At 43.4% G+C, this 22979-nt stretch overlaps 2 protein-coding genes across 2 annotated transcripts in view; both read left to right on the top strand.

Annotated features, from left to right (window-relative positions):
• The window catches only part of LOC102903511 (cell adhesion molecule CEACAM1-like), a 179374-nt gene extending 172521 nt beyond the window's left edge, over positions 1 to 6853 (top strand). Inside the window, exons 8-12 of the mRNA XM_076574095.1 lie at positions 3895 to 4006; positions 4235 to 4364; positions 4611 to 4662; positions 5772 to 5796; positions 6730 to 6853. Of these exons, the coding sequence (XP_076430210.1) occupies positions 3895 to 4006; positions 4235 to 4364; positions 4611 to 4622 (254 nt within the window). The 3' untranslated portion in view covers positions 4623 to 4662; positions 5772 to 5796; positions 6730 to 6853. The remainder of the gene's footprint in view (positions 1 to 3894; positions 4007 to 4234; positions 4365 to 4610; positions 4663 to 5771; positions 5797 to 6729) is intronic.
• The window catches only part of LOC102906027 (CEA cell adhesion molecule 1), a 249585-nt gene that overhangs the window by 23910 nt on the left and 202696 nt on the right, over positions 1 to 22979 (top strand). The window lies entirely within an intron of this gene.

The following is a 22979-nucleotide window of genomic DNA, read 5'->3' as shown; positions in this document are numbered from 1 at the left end:
AGTCTCCAGGGACTGGGGATTGAACTTAGGTTGGTGAATCAGCCCTTTATCTGCTAAGCCATTTCACCAGCCTACGTTTGTTTTTGCATTTATTTCTGTGTGGCAGTTAGGGGTAGGTACTCTTCCCAAATGAGCCATCTTGGTGGTCCATATACTGAGTTTCTTATCCTCATGCTGACATTTGAAGCATCACATCCCTCCACAAGATGCTTTTTTCTAATAACTCTTTTTGTGGTATGTAGTAGTGTGTGTGTGTGTATGGTTTATGAGACTGGAGAGATACCTCAATACTTTAGAGCCCTAGCAACTCTTACAATAGACAGAGGTTCAATTCCCAGCACGCACATGGCATCCTATTACTGTCTCTAACTGAAGTTCAAAGGATTTTCCAATTTTTTTGGAGTACAGGTTTTGGAAGTATGACCTGACTATCCTCTGGATTTCCTCATTGTCAGTTGTTGTGTCTCCCTTTTCATTTGTAATTTTCCGAATTTGGATGCTCTCTCTCTGTGTCTTTTGGTAGTCTGGATAAGTGCTTGTCTATCTTGTTGATTTTCTTAAAGAACCAACTCTTTGGTTCATTGATTCCTTGTATTGTTCTTCTTTGTTTCTATTTTATTGATTTAAGCTCTCAATTTGATTATTTCCTGGCATCTATTCCTCCTGGGTGACTTTGCTTCTTCTTGTTCTAGAGCTTTCAGGTGTGCTATTAAGTCACTAGTGTGAGATTTCCCCAAATTCTTTATGTCTGCATTTGTTGCTATGAATTTTGTTCTTAGCACTTCTTTCGTAGTGTCCAATAAGTTTGGTGTGTAGTATATTCATTTTCATTGATCTCTAGGAAGTCTTTAACTTCTTTCTATTTCTTTCTTGATGCATTGGTGATTCAGTTGAGCATTATTCAGTTTCCATGAGATTGTAGGCTCTCTGTAGTTTTTGTTGTTGTTGCAATCTAACTTTAAACCGTGGTGGTCTGATAGAATACAGGAGGTTATTCCAATATTTTGTATCTGTTGAGGTTTGCTTTGTGACCAAGTATGTGGTTAATTCTAGAGAAGGTTTCTTGGGGTGCTGAGAAGAAAGTATATTCTGTTTTGTTAGGGTGGAATGTTTTGTAGATATTGATTAAGTCCATTTGAGTCATAACATCAGTTAAGACCCTTATTTCTCTGTTAAGTTTTGATTTGGCAGATCTGTCCAGTGGTGAGAGTGGGGTATTGAAGTCTCCCACTCTTAATGTGTGGGGTTTTATGTGTGATTTAAGTTTTAGTAATGTTTCTTTTACATATGTGGGTGCCCTTGTATTTGGGGCATAAATATTCAGAATTCAAACTTCCTCTTGGTGTATCTTCCCTGTGATGAGTATGTAATATCCTTCTTGATCTCTTTTGATCGATTTTAGTTTGAAGTCTGTTTTGTAGGATAGGTACACCAGCTTGCTTCTTAAGACCATTTGATTGGTAAGACTTTCCCCAGCCTTCTATTCTGAGGTAGTGTCCATCTTTGAAATTGAGGTGTGTTTCTTGTATGCAGCAGAAAGATGGGTCCTGTTTTAGTATTCGTTCTGTCAGCCTGTGTCTTTTTATAGGTGAATTAAGTCCATTGATATTAAGGGATATTAATGAACCATGATTGTTATTTCCTGTTATCTTTTGGTGGTAGTGAGTGTGTATTTCTCTTCTTTGGGCTTTGCTGCTGTGGGGTTATGTATTGCCTGTATTTTCGTGGGTGTATCTGACTTCCTTAGGTTGGAATTTTCCTTCTAGTGCTTTTTGTAGGGCTGGATTTGTGGGTAGGTATTGTTTAAATCTGGTTTTGTCCTAGAATGTCTTGTTCACTCCGTCTATGGTGATTGAAAGTTTTTCTGGGTATATTAGTCTAGGCAGGCATCCATGGTCTCTTCATGTCTGCATTATGTCTGTACAGGTCCTTCTGGCTTTCAAAGTCTCCATTGAGAAATCGTGTGTTATTCAGATGGGTTTGCCTTGATAAGTCACTTGGATTTTTGTTTTACTGCTCTTAATATTCTTTCTTTATTCTGTAGATTTAGTTGTTTAATTACTATGTGGCCATGGGACTTTTTTGGGGGGAGGGGTCTACTCTGTTTGGTGGTCTATAGGCTTCTTGAATCTTCATAGGTATTTCTTCCTTTTAGTTGGAAAGTTTTCTTCTATGATCTTGTTGAAAATATTTTCTGTGCCTTTGAGTTGGTATTCTTCTCCTTCTTCTATCCTTGTTATTCTTAGATTTGGCCTTTTCATGGTATCCCAGATTTCCTGGATGTTTTGTGCTGTGACTTTTTTGGCTTTGGTGTTTTCTTTGACTGATGAATCTATTTCCTCTATCGTATCCTCTACACCATTGATTCTCTCTTCCTTCACTTTTATTCTGTTGGTTATGCTTGTATCTGTGTTTCCTGTTGTTTATTCAGATTTTTTATTTCCAGTATTCCCTCTCATTGTGTCTTCTTCATTGTTTTTATATCCTTTTTCAGGTCTTGAAGTGTTTCCCTCCCATGTTTAATTGCTTTTTCATCATTTTCATGGCTTTCTTTAAGGGATTTATTGATTTATTTCAATTTTTATTTGTCTTTTCCTCTATTTGTTTATTGATTTCTTCCATTTTTTGTTTGTTTTTCCCTCAATTTCATTTTTCATTTTTTCTTGAAAGGCCTCTAGCATCTTCATGATGCTGTTCTTAAGGTTGCTTTCTTCTGCTTCTTCTACATTGTGATGTTCAGCTCTTGCTGTTGGAGGAGGGCTAGGTTCTAGTGAAGCCATATTGCTCTTTATATTGTTGTATATATTTTTCCCTTGACTTCTGCCCATGTCCTCCTCTAACAGGTATAAGAGGTGCCTGTGTCTGAGTGAGTTGCTATTGGCCCACTCTGGGCTTATTGTGTCTGTGTCTTAGGGGGCCCCTCTAAGTGCAATCTTAGTTCCTGGTCTAATTGGAGCAGGCAGAATCTGTGTCTCAGGTAGCTGCTCTTGAGTCAACCCAAGCTTGTTGATTCTGTGACTCACGGAGTCACTCTTGGTCTTATCAGGGCTCTTGGTCCAATCAGCGCTTACAGATTCTGTGTTTCAGGAAGCCTCTCTTGGACCAATGAGAGGTGGCAAATTCTATGTCTCAGGAAGCCACTCTTGGTCTAATGAGGGCTGACAGATTCCTGGTCTCAGGAGGTTACTCTTGTTCCAATAAAAGCTCTTTGTCCAATGTTGGCTGCTGGCATTGTTTCCATGCCTCAGGAAGTGGCTGGGGTCTCAGGAGGATGGGTATGGAGGCAGGGTGTATAGATTACAAGGTCAAGTGGGGGGCCTTGGTGTGGGTGGGGCCTTCCTGCAGAAGCCTTGGCTGCTGGCCAGCAACTGGGACAGAGTTGTGCAGGGGTTCCCAGGGACCAGCTGTGACCCAGGGATGGGGCCAACGGGCAGGACTCTCTGGGTATGGAGCCTCAATATTCTTTCAGTTAATTCCTGGCCACAGGAACCAGAGAGGTAAATATTTACATTGACCACAATTAGGACAACAAGAAAAAGATGTGATCATTAAAAATAACTGTAATTTTAATGTAAAAATAGCTATGTGACTTTCTCCCATCTTCAGAGCCTTCCAAGGACTTCGAGAGAGGAAGCTTAAAGCACAATCACTCCCCACCCGCCACAGGCAAGGACTTGAAGGAAGACACATGGCCAGCCTAGAAACACAGTACTTACGGGAGTACTAGGAGAAAATACCCTGTTTATTGCCTCACCTCTCCTAATCTACCTTCTTACAAGAAGTACACTCCCCAAAGGAACAAACAGATGTCAGACACAACCAGAGAGTTATTGTCTGCTTGCTTGGTGAGGATAAATTTATGGTGATGCTTCTTCTCTTTTCTGTCCATGACAGGTGAACATCGACCTTCATTGCGGGCTTTCATTGGCATTATTGCCCAATGTCTGATGGGACTGATTGCAGTAATGTTTTTACTGGGTTTCCTGTGGCACAGCCGTCGTGGCAGGTGAAGTGTCTTACACCCTTCCACCTATTCTTCCATTCCCTCTATGCTTGGGAAAAGGGAAGAGGCTTTCCTCACTTTGTGTCAGGACTCCATCTTCTTCTCTTTGCTATGTGTGTGCTGTGTTTCTCATATCACTGCCTTCCTATGTCCTGTACCTCACTCTCTGATGGTCATGTTCACTCCTTTCCCTGTGAAGTTTGGAGATAAATTGACTTCATCTTTCACCAGGGAGCCACAAAATGAGAACGATATTAAACAAGAGGACAATGAGCCAACCAACCTCAATGAGCCAACCAACCTCAATGAAACCTCAAAAGAAGCCTCAAAAGAGAAACCTAAAAAGGACAAGAAGCCAAAAGTAAATTCTCATCCAAAGTACCACCCCCAGCACCAGTTAGAAAACAACAAATATGATGGGGTAAAAGGATCAAAGGCTAGGAGGGGCTGGTTAGATTGGAAAAGGAGGCAGCACCAAGAAAGGCAGTGGCAGCCATGGTGTGAATGCACAGCAAGGACACCAAGCAGCTCCCAGGAAACATTGGCTACCAGGGTCCTTCCCAACTGAGGAACCAAACAACAGTGACAGTGTCTCCCATTTCTTTAGGGCAAGAAGTAAGAGGATGCTCAGTGAGGACAACTGGACCCATCCACCCACAGTAAGTAAAGGCACTGACCCTCGGGAATCAAAGGTCCCACCACCTGCTTGTCCTTCCATGGCATCCTGGACAGCAACCACTGTCTCCTGTCTGGCTTACAGAGCAGATCTTCTCTTCCCAGACTCTAGCTGGCATTTTCTTTAGGTTGCGAAGTAGCTCCCAAATAAAGACAAGGAGACTTATTAATTATGAATGCTCAGCCTTAGCTTAGGCTTGTCCAACTAGCTCCTTTACCTTAATTTAAACTATTTCTATTCTTCTGTGTTTTGCCTCAGGCCTTTTAACCTTTCTTTCATTCTGTATGTCCTACTTTCCTGCTTCCTCCCTGTCTGTCTGTCTGTCTGGCCCCAGATGTCTCCCTGGCTTCTTTTTCCTTTCTTTTTGGAACCTAAATACCTCCTTCTACTTACTCTCCTGCCTAGATGTCCCACCTATCTATCCTCCCTCACTATTAGACATTCAGCTTTTTCTTAGAAAGTCCAGTGTCTTGGGCAGTCAAGATAAACCAATAACACATGTTTACATAGTTATACAAACACAACACATCTTTGCGTTGTTTAACAAATATTGCACAACACCAGCCCTCAGGTCCTGTAGGTCCTCACCCCCTTCCCAGCCACAGGAGACTAAGTCAGTGCTGAAGGGAGACTCAGTTCACCTAGGCTAGGCTGGCATGAGGGAACCACATGTCCAAGAGCAGGTTCCTTATCCTAATGCCTTCCCTGCTGTCTGTGAAGGTTTTGGGCATTCATTTTCCCTAAGGGAGACTCTCTACTGTGTGTGTCTGGGTCCCAAGGACCACTGTGCTCCTCCTTGTCATAGGAACATGTCAGTCACAAATACCAATGAGGAAAGGATAATCAAGGCATTGTGAATTTGGAGAACTCCTGAACTGAATAATCCAGGTCTCAGTCCTTGTTACTTCTCCTCTGGTCCTAATAAACTAAGTCTGTGAAACAGACTCTGTAGGAGTCTGGACTTGGGCATGACACCCCTCTCCCACTACCCTATATCTACCACCACCTCCTGCCACCTCTTTTCGCTACAAATCACAAGTCTTAGATGAGCTTTTCACTTCCATGATCTGGTGACTTCTCTTGCTTCCCCAGGTCACGTGACAACTCTCCTAATGAGGTAAGCACTGCCACTTTCACTGCCTGCTTCCTCTCAGATGACTCTGGAGAGATGGGGACACTCAGAGCCACAACTGTGTGTCCTTAGTTCCTCGTGCAGCAGACGAGGAGCTGCACCCTTGTAGTCTGGCAGATGGATTCAGACAAGACACATCCTGTCATGTAGAAGACTGGCAGGTTTCTTAGAGAATGATGGGAGGCATGCTCAACAGTGAGGGTGGACATTGGCCAAAGGGCCACTGCAGAAGAAAGGCCCTCAAGGAGTGAGAGTGGACAATGGCCAGGAACATGGGCTGCATGTTAAAGTGGGCCGGGTGCTGTCTTCTAAAGTCTCTGGCACAGGAGGCCTCCATGAGATGTTTTTCTGTGCAGGACAAACAGGCCATGTGGGTTGACTCTAAAAGAGGGGACTATTGTGTGTCTCTGTTCCTTTCCAGAAGGCTCCAGCTACATAGTAACCTATATTCTTCTTAGCAATTGCGATGGTCACTTAGAGAATTTAAAGGCTGGCAATGTAGTCCTATTGCTAGAGTGCTTGCCTGGCTGCCCCTGGCCTAGGTTTGATCCACAGAATCACAGTGGAGCACACCTGCAGTCACAGCACTTGGTCCCTGGAGAACATGGGGACTCCCTGGGCTACACGAGAGCTGGTTCACACCAACACACACACACACACACACACACACACACACACACACACACACACACCAGGATTAGGGCAGATGAGATGGTTTAGTGTGTAAAGTGCAGTTTACAAATCTGACACCTGAGTTCAGTCCCCAAACCCTGAGGTGAATGGAGAACCCCCTCCTGCAAGTTATCCTGTGAGATGCACCCATGTTCTGTCTGTCTGTCTGTCTGTCTCTGTCTCTGTCTCTGTCTCTTTCTCTCTCTCTCTCTGTCTTGAGACTGACTGTACGATCATACTTTTCAGGTGGATGGAGCTTCACATTATTTCCTGGAAAACAATGTCCAGCAACACAAATCCCTAACTTCAGTCTTCACATCTCCACCAGCAACAGCAATGGTCTTCTGAAATAAAAAAAAAAAAATCGGAACCTGTCCCATTAGCTGCTGCTCATGTATTCCCAGTCTCCTGCCCCTCACTGGGTGGGTGGGGAGTGGCAGAGGGTCCCCAAAGGACACAATGCTGCAGCCCCAGCCTTCAGAGTCAGCAGAGAGAAAGGCAGATAATTGATTGGGTAGCCGGTGGCTAGCAGGAAAGGTATTTCTGGTGAGGGATTGCACCCTTTATACCACAGAGCATGAGTACTTTAAGAAGTCCGCTGTACCGGGGAGTCAACTAAGTAGTGATCCGAAATCTGGCTGTGGCAGAGAAAAATGGGCTGTGGTAGGGGATGACTTCACTGGGGAAAGCCCTCTGACAGTTAGGTGACTATGTGTGTAGGTTCTTGGCATGCGATCTCTGCCCTCAGAAGGATGACAATGTAGAGTGGCTTGTGTACAGTTCTAGGAGTCCAGTGGCAGCCACTCTGTACCTATTAGCTGACATGGGATTTTTGCTGTACACGTGGCGGGCCATGAAATCCAAGGTCCTGCAAACAGGTTGGTCACAGCTGCAGTTCCATGGTGGAGAGATACAATCTCCCATGCATGTCTGTTTGGGATTCTGTTTCACCTCTCAGCTGTGACTTGTTCTCTAGTCCCATAAAGCTAAGTGGCCAAGCACATGAAGCACTCCTCGACATTTGCCCACTCTGTTCTCAGGTCTTCCTCCCACACACTACTGTCTCCTTAGCTCCCTGACACTAGCTCCTTCTCCTACTGGGGAATGTCTAGTGTCCTATCACATACTCCAGATTCCTCTCTTGCTCATACTTCCTGCTCTTGTCACCACTTAGCTCTGTGGGGCCCTCTGTTCTAATTGCATCTGTCTCCCTGTACATCTCTGCCCCACTGCTGTGACAGGAGAGTAGTGACTGAAAAGGGTGCATCAGGAAAGAAACTAGTTGACCCAGAAGACTTGAAGCCTGTGACTAAGAGTAATGCCAGGGATAGGAGCTGGAGAGGTGGTTCGGTGGATCTAAGCACTTGGCTGCTCTTCCAGTGACTCAGATCCCCATCAACCACACAGCTAAAAACCTTTTGTAAGTGTAGTCTCAGGGGATCTGATACCATATTCTCTCTCCAGGGGGTACCAGACATATACACAATGTACAGACATACATGCCAGCAAACCACCAACTACCACCAGCACCACCAGCACTACCACCACCACCACCACCACCATCACCACCCACATACACAGGCATAGAGGGACAGGCAGGGAGTGTACACAAACACAGATCAGTGACTGCTAATTAAAGTCCTATAAAGGGCCTTCTGGATCCTAGCTTCTACCTAGGAGCTCAGTGAGATCAAAGGAAAATCCAAATGTGACCACTTTGCATTCATAGTTACCTCTGTGCTGACACATATGGATACCCTGTCTTGGATGAAGTCTATGGCGGTCCTTCCTCTGTGTCTTTACTTTGCTCTTTGGAGCTCACATACCTGTACTCTTTGGGTACTTTCTTCTGTTATATTTATGCTTGAGATCCATTGTTTGAGAAATAAAGTGGTGGCCACCCACATTTTTATGTTCCCCATGGTCTCATGCCCTGGTGAGGTGTGGGCTCATTTATCATGAGCTGACCTCACCACACAGAAAGAAACCAAGTGACTTTGTTGCCATCTTGGCTGGTGACTTCATCAAGATAGAGGTGACCATGGGACTTGGCCGTTATCTTGGTTAGTGACTATTGAAATATTTACCAGTGTTGAGAGCCCTCACAGGATCACTGCACTCCTAGGACTTCCTGTACCACAGGCAGTCAGGTACACATCCCAGTCCTCCTCTTCCAACTTTTCCATTTTAATTTCATCTTCTGTATTCCTAATGGACCATGGAATTGGGAGACTCAGAAGAGACTCCAACATGGGCTCTATTACCACATGATAAAAATCGACACTTGTGTCATTTCATTGTGGAGATAGGGGCGGTTCAAGACAGGGATTTTCTGGGTAACAATTCTGGCCCTCCTGGAACTTGCTCTGTAGACAAGGCTGGCTACAAACTCAATCAGATCTGCCTGGCTCTGCCTCCTGAGTGCTGGAATTAAAGGTGTGTGCCACCACCACCCACTTTTAATGTATCTTAAGGAGGGTATACCCAAACTCCATGGTGCAGTTTTTGGATTGGCACATTGTTTTGCAGGATATATTTACAGCTTTCTATAGGAGTTTTCCCAGCCATGTGCCTCTAACAATACCAACAGCAGCTAACACTTTCAAACTGACAGTCTTTTAATGGAGAGAATAAAGAACCCAGTGTCTAATATAAAAATCATAAGATGGTTAATAAATGTCACCAGTATAAAAAATTGGACACTTACAGGCATATGCACAGTAATATATAAGACTTATCACTCCTAAATTTTGAAGATGATGGAGAGCCAGAGGTTCTTTTGTTTTTTATTTTATTTTATTTTATTTTATTTTATTTTATTTTATTTTATTTTATTTTATTTTACAATACCATTCAGTTCTACATATCAGCCACGGGTTCCCTTGTTCTCCCCCCTCCCACCCCTCTCCCCTTCCCCCCAGGTTACCCCCCATTCCCACCTCCTCCAGGGCAAAGCCTCCCCTGAGGACTGCGATCAGCCTGGTAGACTCAGTCCAGGCAGGTCCAGTCCTCTCCTCCCAGATTGAGCCAAGCGTCCCTGCATAAGCCCCAGGTTTCAAACAGCCAACTCATGCAATGAGCACAGGACCTGGTACCATTGCCTAGATGCCTCCCAAACAGATCAAGCCAATCAACTGTCTCACCTATTCAGAGGGCCTTATCCAGTTGGGGGCTCCTCAGCCTTTGGTTCATAGTTCATGTGTTTCCATTCATTTGGCTATTTATCCCTGTGCTTTATCCAACCTTGCTTTCAACAATTCTTGCTCATATAAACCCTCCTCTTTCTCGCTAATTAGACTCCCGGAGCTCTATCCGAGGCCTAGCCGTGGATCTAAATGTGAACATTTTTTTTCTGTCATGTTAGAAAAGGGATATAAAGTCCAAGCAAAGAGTGTTGCTTTATACATGAATCACAGAAAACTTGGTAAATAAAGGGATATGTGAGCTAGTCTTAATTTGTTATATTAATCTAATCATGTAGAGTGGACATGACTTTCTTTTAATAAGGAGGTATTGCCAAGCAGATCTCTTCTGAGTCAGTCAGCTCCCACACTCAGGACTCCTACTGTGCCTGTTTGGAAAAGATCAACAGCTGGGCATGTGGAGAGATGGTTCTTTGAGAGGGTAAATAAGATTGACAAGCCCTGGGCCCTACTAACCAAACAGAAGAGAGGGAGGATCCAAAGTGACAGAATCAAAAATGAATAAAAGAAATATCATAACAGACACCAAAGAAATTCAGAATATTGTAAGGGACTACTTTAAAAATCTATACCCTACTAAGCTGGAAAATCTAAAAGAAATGGATGAATTTCTGGATTCACCCAAACTACCAAATTTTAACCAAGAAGAGATCAATCAAACTAACCCGACCCAAAAACAACAAAATAAGATTCTCTGTTCGGGTCTGGCAGTGAGTTGTGGGGCACACTTGCAGAAGTTTAGGGGCAGTGTACTGGCTAGTAGTACATCAATTTGACACAAGCTAGAGTCATGAAAGAGAAGGGAGCCTCAATTGTGAAAATGCCTCTGTAAGATCCAGCTGTAAGGCATTTCTCAATTAGTGATCAATGGGGGAGGGTCCAGCCCATGGTGGGTGGTGCTATCATTGGGCTGGGGTCCTGGGTTCTATAAGAAAGCAGGCTGAGAAATCCATGTGCCCCAAGCCAGTAAGCAGCACCTCTCCGTGGATTCTGCATCAGCTCCTGCATCCAGGATCCTGCCCAACTTGAGTTCCTGTCCTGACTTCCTTCAGTAATGGACTATGATGTAGAAGTACAAGGCAAATAAATTTTTTCCTCTCTAACCTACTTTTTGGTCATGGTGTTTTGTTGAAGCAATAGAAACCCTAAGACAGGCAGTGATCCTCTTATTTCCCAGAGGAGTTTACACAAAAAAGCACCATCCACATGCATCCAGGAGCAGTCCGTGACCTCCTTACACAATTCTACCAGGCAACTGAGTGCTCAGGAACAATGTCAAAACCTTCCAGAACAAATGAGGAGGTGAAACATTGTTCCTGTCTACCTTCAGAGAGGTTAAAACCCCTAAATGAAATACTGCCAAATTCAGTTTCAGAATTATAACCTTAACTATGATTTAGGAATGTGGGTGAATTTAACATTAGAAAATCAACCACTGCATTTTAGAAAACCAACATATTGCCGGGCGGTGGTGGCGCACACCTTTAATCCCAGCACTCGGGAGGCAGAGCCAGGCGGATCTCTGTGAGTTCGAGGCCAGCCTGGGCTACCAAGTGAGCTCCAGGAAAGGCGCAAAGCTACCCAGAGAAACCCTGTCTCGAAAAACCAAAAAAAAAAAAAAAAGAAAACCAACATATTAACCAGAAAACCATGATCATTTGAAAATTAGGAAAATGGCCTTTGATTCATGCCCACCTATTATTTAGGTACCAAAGAAACAGATTATGAAAGAAGGGGACCATTTGGATTGATACAGACATCTACTAAATGTGAAATCAAACACTGTAATAAGCCTGTGGTTTTGCACTAAGCCCTCAGTCAGGCCAATATGGAGTCACTCACACTGTTAGCCTAATTTTCTTAGTAGTGCACATATGTCACCTGTGGACTGGTGTGTGCTACTTAGAGAAGCCGGGCTTCACTCAGTCATAGGTGTTGGTCCTGGGTAGCAGATGGGGTTGAACAAACCCTTAAGTTTGAGATACCTCACTCATGTTTTCCACCTGTAAATTCTTCCAGAGTACATTGCAGCCCCACAATTTCTGAACCTGTCCTGATTTTAAGGACAGTCTCATTCTAGACACAGGAATAGAAGCCAGTGTCTGTCTTTCACACAATTATGATTTTGTCTTTGACAAAATGTCAAGTATCAGGGTCAATGGGGACCCATGAGAACACTGCCTGACAGCAACACACCCACCTCCTACAGACATTCTCTCTGCCCAGCCCGTGGGAACTTCACAAAAGCAGAGAGCACACACCTGACACCCAGAGCATGCAGAATCTGAGGCCAGAACCGCCACAGGCTTTGAGAGCAAAATCCTAAGGGCCAGGTTCATGATTCACCTCAGACCACAGGAAGGCCAGTGCTCTGGGCCTTTCTGGTATGATGCCCGTGACTTTATGTTAAATTGAGTTTTGTGACATACAGTAGGTAACATGGATGCACAAAAGTCAGAGGGGCCAATCATATGGTACACTTGGAATGTCAGATTGGAAGAGTTAGGTTGTGTTAAGCCCCCTTGGCCACTGTGAACAAGCTTCATGGTCATGCCCAGTTAGATGTGGCATGGGGCAAATGCTCCACTTTTGCAGGTGGAGGTGTAAGGACAAGGACAAACAATTCAGGAGGAAGTAAATAAAAGTGTGTCAACTACCCATCCAATGACCACTATGTATTATTACATTTTCTTTCCTGACTATTTTTTTTATTTTTTGAGAGTGTGTCTCACATAGCCCAGGCTAGCTTCAAACTCAGTACATAACCAAGGATGACTTTGACCTTCTCATCATCCTGCATGTATCATCAATGAATGAAGTCCTGGGGATCAAATACAGAGCTTTGTGCACACTAAGTAAACTCTGCCTACGGAGTTATACCGTAGCCTTCAAAACTTTACATTTAAATAAATATTTGTTGAATGGTTCTTAATTTCTCATACCTGAGATTGTACATGGGTCCAGGTGCACACACACATGCACATGCATGCATGCACACCTTTGCTTCTCCTAGGAGGATATACATGCTTTGACCAGCACCAGGAAAAACACTTGTTAACAAAATGGTGCTCAGATGGCCAGCTCAGAGTTTTGTGAGGGCTGAAAGAGACTTGGGATTAGCAGAGGAGATGGACCTGCAGTTAGAAAGCAGGAGTGGAGTCCTGACTCCCTGGAGAAAATAACTATTCTTCACACATTGCCACAGCAGGGATACAAGTGAGCGTCCCTAGATAGAGAGAGGCTGATGGTGGCCCAACCGTCTGCCTCATAATGGTGTAGAATATGAGGTTTGTGTCACAGGTGGGTGAGAATGAGACTGATAATGACATGCAAAGAGAACCTGCAAACAAAACCTTCCAAACATAAAATTTAAAAACTCTCAGAAACTAAGAGCACTTGCTGATCTTCTGGAAGACCTGAGTTCAGTTCCCAGCACACACAACAGGAGGTTCACAGCTGCCTGAAGCTTCATATCCAGGGGCAATGATGCCCTCTGCTGGCTTCAGTAGGAACCCCACACACATGTGGCATACTCATATATATATATATATATATATAGAGAGAGAGAGAGAGAGAGAGAGAGAGAGAGAGAAAGAGAGAGGGGGAGAGAGAGATAAAGAGGAAGAGGAAGAAAGAGACAGAGACAATGACAGACTGAGAGACAGGGAGGAAAAAAGCAAATCTAAAATAAGAGAAAACAACCTCACATTTCCCGTTATAATTCAGGTTCTCACAACACAAGCCACCACCTTCTCACTGAGCAAGTTCAGGCATTCCCTGGGCTGATCTGCGGCCACAGCATGTCTGACATTGATTCCTGTCCCAGTGCTGCTAACCTCTTGGAGGATGACTGATAATCAGGACTGTCTTAGGATTTCTATTGTTGTGAAGAGACACCATGACCACGGAAACTCTTATAAAGGAAAACATTTAATGGGAAGGCATATGGCTTAGAGATTCAGTCCATTATCATCACAGTGGAACATGGTGGCATGCAGGCAGACATGGTGCTAGAGACACAGCTGAGATTTCTACAATTTTGATCAGGAAGCAAAGGAACTAAACTGAGACACCGGGCATGGCTTGAGCTAGGAAAACTCAAAGACTGCTCCTACAGTGACACAATTTCTCCAACAAGGCCACATCTACTCCAACAAAACCACACCTCCCAATAGTGCCATTCTCTGTGATCTTGTGGGGGCCAATTACATTCGAACCACCACATCCCACTTCCTGGCCCCCATATGCTTGTAACAATATCATAATGTAAAATATATTTAGTTCAAATTCAAAATCTCCATAGTCTATCACAGATCAATAATCTTTAAAATACAAAGTTCAAAGTTTCTTCTGAGTTTCATGCAATCTCACCTATAATCTCCTATAAAATAAAAATAATAAAAATCACATGCTTCCAACATATGATGACACAAGATATACATTACTCTTCCATAGCATAGGGAAGGGAGCATAATGAAGAAACACTGTGCCAAAGCAAGTCTGAAAATTATCTGGGCAAACTCCAAACTCTGCATCTTCAGGTCTTACTTCAAACTGCTCTTCAGATCTACAACTTCTTTCACCTATATTGACCACAACACATTACTCTCTTGGGCTGTGTCCACTCCCTGTTAGCAGCTCTTGACAGCAGGTATCCCAAGGCTCTGGAATCCCCCACATCTTGGGGTCTCCAAGGCAATACAAGCTTCTCCTTCACAGCTTCACACAATGGCCTCTCTGGTTCTCCATTTAGGGACACCCCTGACACATGCCTAGCCTCAGTGGTTTTCCTTAGTCAAGGAGGCAAATTCCATACCCCATTTCTTCTAATCATAATCCAGAACCACATGGCCAAAGCAGCAATGTTCTGCTGTTCACTGGGGCTGGAAAGTGACCCCCTTGTTTAATTACATCTCCACCAATTTTCTGGGTTTTTTTTCCTTCACTGCCTAAGAATGGCTCTCCTGAAACTGGCTCTGTAGACCAGGCTGGCTTCAAACTCAGAGAGCTTCCTGCATATACCTTCCCAGTATTGGGAGTAAAGGCATGTACCACCACACCCTGATTTAAGCTTTTCTTTAATTTCTTTTCAAAAGTAGGAAACTTAGCTTGGTAGGATCTTGCCCGGAGGCCACCACCCACTGTATTCCATTTCTTCATCTGTTTATCTCCTTGAATACAAGAATTAGTTCCATTCCACTTCCTGGTGCTCTATCTCCTCAAATTGTACATTTTGTATTTTTTCCTTGCTCAGCTTCCTCTTTCTCATTATAAATCTCTATAAGAGTGGCCAGTCATAACCACACAACTGTGTCTATACTAGGCTGTTTTGAGATTTCCTCTGCCAATGGAATGAACCCAAAACACTTCAGGCAGACTTTTTGGACAAGGACAAAAAGCAGCCATATTCTTCACCAAAATATTATAAGAACAATCTCTAGGCCACATATTAGTATTCTTCTCCTCTGAAATCTCTTGACCAGGCCCCCACAGTTGAAATAACTCAACACCAATGTCTTCCATGTCCCTACTAGTCTGGCCCATTAAGCAGTATTTAAAGCATTCCACTGCTTTCCTAATCCAAACTCCCATATGCCACATTACTCGAAATAAAAGTACGTTCCAGCCTATCACAATACTCCAGTTCTGGTACCATCTTCTGTCTTAGTTAGAGTTTCTGTTGCTGTTAAGAGACACCATGACCACAGCAACTCTTATAAAGGAAAACATTTCATTGAGGTGGTGGCTTACAGTTCCAGACCTTTAGTCTATTATCATCATGGAGGGGAGCATGGAGGTGTGCAGACAGACATGGTACTAGAGAAGGAGCTGCTACATCTTGATCCACAGGCAACAGGAAGTGGTCTGAGACACTGGGCATGGCTTGAGCATAGGATACCTCAAAGTACACCCCCACAGTGACATAATCCCTTCAACAAGGCCACACCTACTACAACAAAGTCCCACCTCCCAATAGTGCCACTCCCAATAAGCTTATAGGGACCAATTACATTCAAACTACCACAAGGACTCAGGACCTAACAGCTTGTCCCACACTGGCATCCAGCCAGCCAGTCACCTTGCTAGGGACAGGGGCTCAAGGAAAGTCATTATGAAGACCTGAATGTTCTAGAAAAGGTAGGTGGCCACATGAGCACACAGTGTGATGGGGACAAGTGACTTATGAAGAGGCCACAGTTGTTGGGGGACATTGTTCCTGGAAACTCAGAATAAAGCCAGGAAGCCCTAACCAGAAGTATTTAGCAGGACAGGGCTCCTTAATGTTGTAGCACAAGGCTGAATTCTCAGAGGAGCCACTCTGCCAATGGACTTACTCTACAGTACCCAGCAAGTTGAGCATCACCTCCTGGTGACCATCAGCCAGGTGCTTCACCACCAGGACCTGCAGTTGCTCCTCAGCTCCACCTGCCAACACTCACCTGTATTCTCTACTGTCTGACTCTGGGAAGATCTCACTCCTCGGCCCTCAAGGCAGTGGTGGGAGACCCAGCTTTTCATAGACAACTGAGAATAGGGTGTGCTGAGGGAAGTGTGCAGAACTAAACCCCATTCCTAGGGTGACCCTGAAACCCAGAAGCCATCTGCACCCTCTGGGCCAGATAGCATCTGTCCCATTGTGGCTGCCACACCTTTCTGATCTTCCAGGTGAGGGCGCTACTTCAAGTCCTTGGGAAGACTTTGCTCCCACTGTTTAAGATACTGTCTAGAATGTTCCACAGCATCCCCTTCAAGATCCATGTACATAGATTTGAAGTGGCTGAGCCCTTGGGGGCACAGCTTCACAATTACAGACAGAAGATGTGGGCTCTGAGTGTCTAGCCATTGTGCCTAGACCATTGCCCCTCTAAGTGATCTGGGTCCTGCCTCGGTTCCCCATCACCAGGTCATGCCATCACACCTTCCACTTGAGGCCCTTGTTGGCCACGACTGTACCAGTAATTTCACTCCAGGCCTGTGTGTGAACTGAGATTGGGGCTGTAAAAGCAGCCCCACTTGTCTTAGGGGTGACAGGGTCACATGATCTCAAAAAGGAGCATGTCTGCCCTCTAGAGCAGTGATTCTCAACCTTCCTAATGCTGCAACCCTTTAATATTGTTCCTCATGCTGTGGTCAACCCCCAACCACAGAAGTATTTTAATAACTATAATTTTGCTACAGTTGTGAATCATAATGTAAGTATCTGATATGCAGGATATCTGATATGCAACCTTTGTCAGTGGGTAGTTCATAACCCCTCTCAAAGGGGTTGAGACCCACAGGTTGAGAATTGCTGCTCCAGTGGATGCTTCCTGCCAGAAGGAGCAAAGCAGTCAGGTAATGGGAAGAAATGGGGAGAAGCAGCTTGATGTGAAGGGAGGACCCACAGGAGACTGGAGGGGTCACAGTGGAGTTCAAATGTTGTCAGTGGTCATGAGGACCTGCCATCAGCAATGGAGCTTATGGAGTTTGATTCCCCAAATAGCAAAGCTAAAGGCTGGAGAGGCACCGGGGAGTAGAATAGTCTCCAGAATGCCCCTTGCTGCTTCTGAGCTTCCTCCTGCTTGCTGCTGCTGTGTTCCTGCTGTATGCGACATGGTGTGCATACTGTGTGAAAGGATGCCACTGTATCCAGTACAGTGTGTGGTTGGATTTTCTTTCACTCTAGCCCACATAGGAACATCATAATTTTGTTGTTTGTTTTCGCTCTTCTGGGGACCGGCTGCCACCCAGCTCCCAAATAAATCACACAGAGAGGCTTATTCGTTGTCCCCTAGCATCCCTGCCCCTTTTCTCCTCTCCTGCTCTTTTTTCTCCTTCTATTAATCTTTTCTTCTGCCTGCCCCCATCCTTTCTCCTGCGTTGCTATTGGCGGTTCAGCTCTTTATTATATCATCAGGTGTTTTAAACAAGTCAAAGTAGCACAGCTTCACAGAGTTAAACAAATGCAATATAAACAAAAGTAACACACCTTAAAGTAATATTCTCCAACAATAGCGTGAGTGTTTCTTGGGAAAATTCCACTCCCCACTGGGCATTTTACTTTGAGGTCATAAAGAAGATGATTTTTGTAAGAGCAAGGATGCTTAGTTAGATCAATGATTTGACTGAACTTGCTGAGCCAGCCTAAAAGATACAGGTGACTAAGACAGGTAGTGAAGATGATTAGGGAAGTAGTTTGGGTTATTCTGCCAATTGATCCCATAAGAGACACCAAAAAAAGACAAAAATAGGCTAGAAGTCACATTCCCCTTGGTTAGATGTGGGATTTGCAGAGGAGGGAACCTGAAAACAAGGAAGTCTCATGCATTATAGACCCATGGATCCTGCCTGTTGGAAAACAGTCTGATGATTAAAGAAGGCAAGTATGTCCCTACCACCCAAGGTTAGGCCTGAGTTCCTTGGTCATGTAGCTTACAGAATTAATCACAGGCCCTGGGATGCAGCTTGAAAAAGCAAAGTTGTGAAAACAAATTAAATGCCCCTATTGTATGTAAACAAAGATGGACAGTTAGCTGGACACAGGGATGAAGTTTGTAGGTATCTGCTACACTGAAATCGCAAGCAGCTTCCTGCCAATACAAAGGGAACAGGCTGAAATATACATGGCTTCCTTAAAACTTTGTTAACCAATTATAAAATAGTGATTGCTTTGGGGTAAAGATGTTATACAGGGAAAATTAACATAACAAAATGTTTAACTGCTTGTGGGCTTTAAGGAAAACATGTAACTTGCTATCATACTGTGATTTCTCTATGTGTAAAGATTTTCATTTGTTTTTGGAAAATATATAACTAGTGATTCTCAGGTAATCTTTTCTTGTTTAGAAATTTTTGTCTTAGAAGGTATAAAAGTGATAAGGGAAAAATAAGGAACATAGAAGGGAAACAGAGCGAAGCAGAAGGAAACATCAGGGAAGAAGGAAACATCAGGGAGGAAGAAGGAAACAGCAGGGAAGAAGAATATAACACAGGAAGAAAAGAAGCAGCAGAAAGAGAAAACTGAAGTGAAGAATTAAGCTTTGACCCCTCAGATAATATCTCCTGGGTGTTAATGCACTATCACCAAAGAAACACCTCCTCTCTCCTTTCTCTGACTTGCAGAAAGCTGGTTCTCTCAGCAAAACTGTCCCTGTGGATACTTTGGCATGGTCACTCTTGTGGGACTGTCAGCACCTTAGAGTTGTTTGGCATTATGTCTCTGTGAGAACTGCCACATGGAGGGAGTGACACTGTTAGTGCCAGAGCTCTGGGGAGGAGAAAACTGTCCAGCATCCAGCTGCAGTGACTGATGCCCAGCTCCACACACATGACTCCTGGCATTGTTACAGCTTTTCTGTAACCTATACCACTGCCATGGGCAAGACAGAGACAGACTGACTCATTCCCTCCCCAGTTTGTCCACATCTGTCTGGGGTAGGTGAGACCCGTCTATGGCCATCCTTGTCTACCTCAGCCTTCTGCAGGGACAGCACCAACTCAGGGCCAAATTCTCAGCTGGAGATCTGAGAGAGCATGTGGAACACCAGGACTGCCAGCTCCCTCCAGTCCACAGCCAAAGAAAAGCACACAGGCCATCCTTCCTGAAGGACGTCTCCTGAGCCAGGGCTCCAGGCACAACATGTCCAAGTGTACTCACCCTGCCCAGTCCTGCTGCCCAACAGAGGTCATAAATCTACCAGAGCATCTCTTCACATAGCCCAAGGCCTGTAGCTGCAGGGAGAAACATGTGGCAGTGATGCAGAAAGACCAATATGTGAAACTGCCAAAGCACATGCTGCTCTCAGCCTGGAACCCACATCTCCTTCACAGGGAACAGGTGTTCAAGGACCTGGATTCCTTAATGGAAGGCAGTCTGGATACCCCAGGACCCCTGCACAAAAGACCAAAGATAGCATAGCCTCTAAAATGCTCCTGGCCTTGGACAGATGCCCTCCATTAAAAACTGCAGAAGTACAGGGTTTTTTTTTTGGTTTTTGGTTTTTCAAGACAGGGTTTCTCTGTGTAGCTTTGCACCTTTTCCTGGAACTCACTTGGTAGCCCAGGCTGGCCTCGAACTCACAGAGATCCGCCTGACTCTGCCTCCCGATTGCTGGGATTAAAGGCGTGTGCCACCACTGCTCAGTAGAAGTACAGTTTTAAAAAGACAAAATAGAGTATAAAAATAATCTTGAAAGACAAAAACATAATTGGACACACTTTAAAGATATCAGGGCAACAATCCCACATATAATAGCTTAATAAATAAGCAAAATATCTAAAAATAATTAAAAACTAATAAATAAAAATAAGAGTAACTTGAGCAACAATGTGGGAGACTTAAATCAAAACATAACAGCACAGCTGGAGAGGTGGCATGGAGAGTCAAAGCCCTGCCACCCAAGCCTGGCAACCTGAGCTGAAAGAGGAGAGCTGGCTTCCAAAATTATCCTCTGTCCTCCACATGTGCACCATGGCTTGCAGAAACACATGTGTGCACTTATACACACAAGAAAACACAATACATACATACATATATATATATTAATATTAAGTTAAATTTAAAAAACATACAATACCGAAGAAAGGACCTAAATAAAAACACCAGATAAAAAAGAATTCCAGGTGCACAGGTTGGCAGAATTAATGCTGTGAAAATATCTATATTACCAAAGGTGATCTAAATATCAGTACCAAATGGGGATCAAAATTCCAAAAATGTTTCTGTGAAGAGAAATAGAAAACACTACATTCTCACAGAAGCAAACGAGACCCCAAATGGGCAAGGTGACCCTGAGCAGAAAGAGGAATGCTGGAGGAATCACCATGCTCCATGTCAAATATCCCTAACAGCAAACCTAACAACATGGTATAGTTACTTGTAAGACATAGACATTCAAACCAGTGCATCAGAACAAAGGACCTAGAGATAAACTGAGCAGCTACAGCTGACCTGTGACCAAAAACACATTGCCAAAAAATACATCCAAGTAAAGACAACCAATTTGACAAGTGTTCATTGGGAAACTGAATAGAAGAACAGAACTAGGTCCCTATTTGTCATTCATACAAAAATCCATGTGAACCTGAAACCTGGAAACTGCTGAAGGAAGAAATGTCAAGGAATCTGCAGCAGCAAGGACTTTCTGGAATGGACCAGATAGTGGCTCAAGAGGCCACACCCTTTCTTCAGAACCCATTGGCAATTAGTGGCCACTGAGGGATGGGAAATTATTTTCTGCAGTGCTTAATTTCCTATACTATAGGAACTGCACAGGTGTCTCTTGATCAGTGTGTGTGGAAATTAACCACCTCACCATCCGTGCTCATGTAAGAAACCCTAAATAACACAGTGTTGAACACATAGACAAAGATGGAGGCCCAGTGAGATGGATGCCTACTAAAAGCACTTGCTGCACAGGCCTGATGACCTGAGATTAACCTCAAGAATTCATGTAAGAATGGAAAGAGAGGACCAACTCCTAAAAGTTACCATTTGACCTCTGCACACTGTGGTGCACACCCACACTCATTCACACCCACTCACACACACACATACACGCACACACACATATAATAAATTACATATGCATACATGAAACATGTAGGAGGGGAGCATTTTAGGAATAAGAGTTCAGCAAGATTGGGAAGTGATGAGAGAATAATGGGATTGTATATGACCAAGATACATTTATATGTATGTATATATGGGCTTGTATCAAATAATGAATTGTAAACATGCTTTAAAGCAAGTCTGCAATTCTCTTCACTCTTTGAAGAAAAAGAAAGATACTTAGGACATAAAATGAACTCTCTCAACTCTTTCTTTGAAATCTTGAAAAAGAAAAAAAAAGAATAGAGAACTGGTTTAACTCCTTAGGCTTTCTGAGAAGCAAAAGGAGACAATTTTTTTTTAATTTTTTAAAGGACATAAAATTATTTTAAAAGATTTTCAAATGTGAAAATTTAATTTGCTTTTAAATTCTAGAAGAATTTCATATAAAGTGCTAAAGTTGATTTTGCGATGAGTATTGACCTTTAGTTTAGTAAGATTTAGTATGTGTGCTGTATAATTTTACGTCAACTTAAAAGTCATGTGAGAAGAGGTAACACCAGTTGTGAAAATGCCTCCATAAGATCTGGCTGTACATCTCAACAAACAATGCTGACATAACTGGATATTCACATGTAGAAGAATGGAAATAGGTCTATATCTATCTCCCTGCACATCCAAGTCGATCAACGACCTCTACATAAATCCAGTGACACTGAACTTAATCGAATCGAAAGTGGGAAGTAGCCTTGAATGCATTGGCATAGAAGAAAACACCCTGAATATAAGACAGGTAGTACAGATTCTGAGATTGACAATTAATAAATGGGATACACTGAAACTGAAAAGCTTCTGTAAGGCAAAGCACATGATCAATAAGACAAAACGACAGCCTAGAGAATGTGAAAAGATCTTCACTAGCCCCACATCTTACATAGGGCTGATCTCCAAAATATATAAAGAACTAAAGAAACTAGACCTCAAAATACCAAATAATCCAATTTAAAAATGGGGTACAGATCTAAACAGAGAATTTTCAACAGAAGAATCTCAAATAGCCAAGAAACACTTAAGGAAATGTTCAACATCCTTAACCATCAGGGAATGCCAATCAAAACAACTCTGAGATACCATCTTCCACCTCTCCGAATGACGAAAATCAAAAACACTGGTGACAGCCCATATTTGAAAGGATGTGGAGTAAGGTGAACACTCCTCCACTGCTGGTAGGAGTGCAAAATTGTACAACCACTTTGGAAATCAGTATGAGAGTTTCTCAGAAACATGGGAATCAATCTCCCTAAACACCCAGATATACCAATTTTGAACATACCAAGAGGAAGCTCAATCATCATGCCACAAGGACACTTGCTCAACTATGTTCAATAGAAGCATTTTTTTGTGAGAGCCATAACCTGGAAACAACCTTGATGCCCCTCAACCAAAGAATGTATAAAGAAAATGTGGTGCATTTACACAATGAAGTACTCAACAGTAATAAAAAATGACATCATGACATTTGTAGGCAAATGTATATAGAAAATAAATCATCCTGAGTGAATTATCCCAGACCCTGCAAAACAAACATGGTATGTACTCACTCATAAGTGGATATTAGATGTAAAGCACAGGATAACCAGGCTACAATCTACAGCCCCAGAGAAGCTAGATAACAAAAAGGACCATAAGAGGGACACATGGATTTCCCTGGGAAGGGGAAATGCATGAGATCTCCTGGGTAAACTGGGAATGGGGATGGGGGA

The sequence above is a fragment of the Peromyscus maniculatus genome, chromosome 1 (assembly GCF_049852395.1).
Source record: "Peromyscus maniculatus bairdii isolate BWxNUB_F1_BW_parent chromosome 1, HU_Pman_BW_mat_3.1, whole genome shotgun sequence".
Lineage (NCBI taxonomy): Eukaryota > Metazoa > Chordata > Mammalia > Rodentia > Cricetidae > Peromyscus > Peromyscus maniculatus.
The sequence above is the reverse complement of the archived record's forward strand: the minus strand, read 5'-3'. Positions and strand labels throughout refer to the sequence as shown.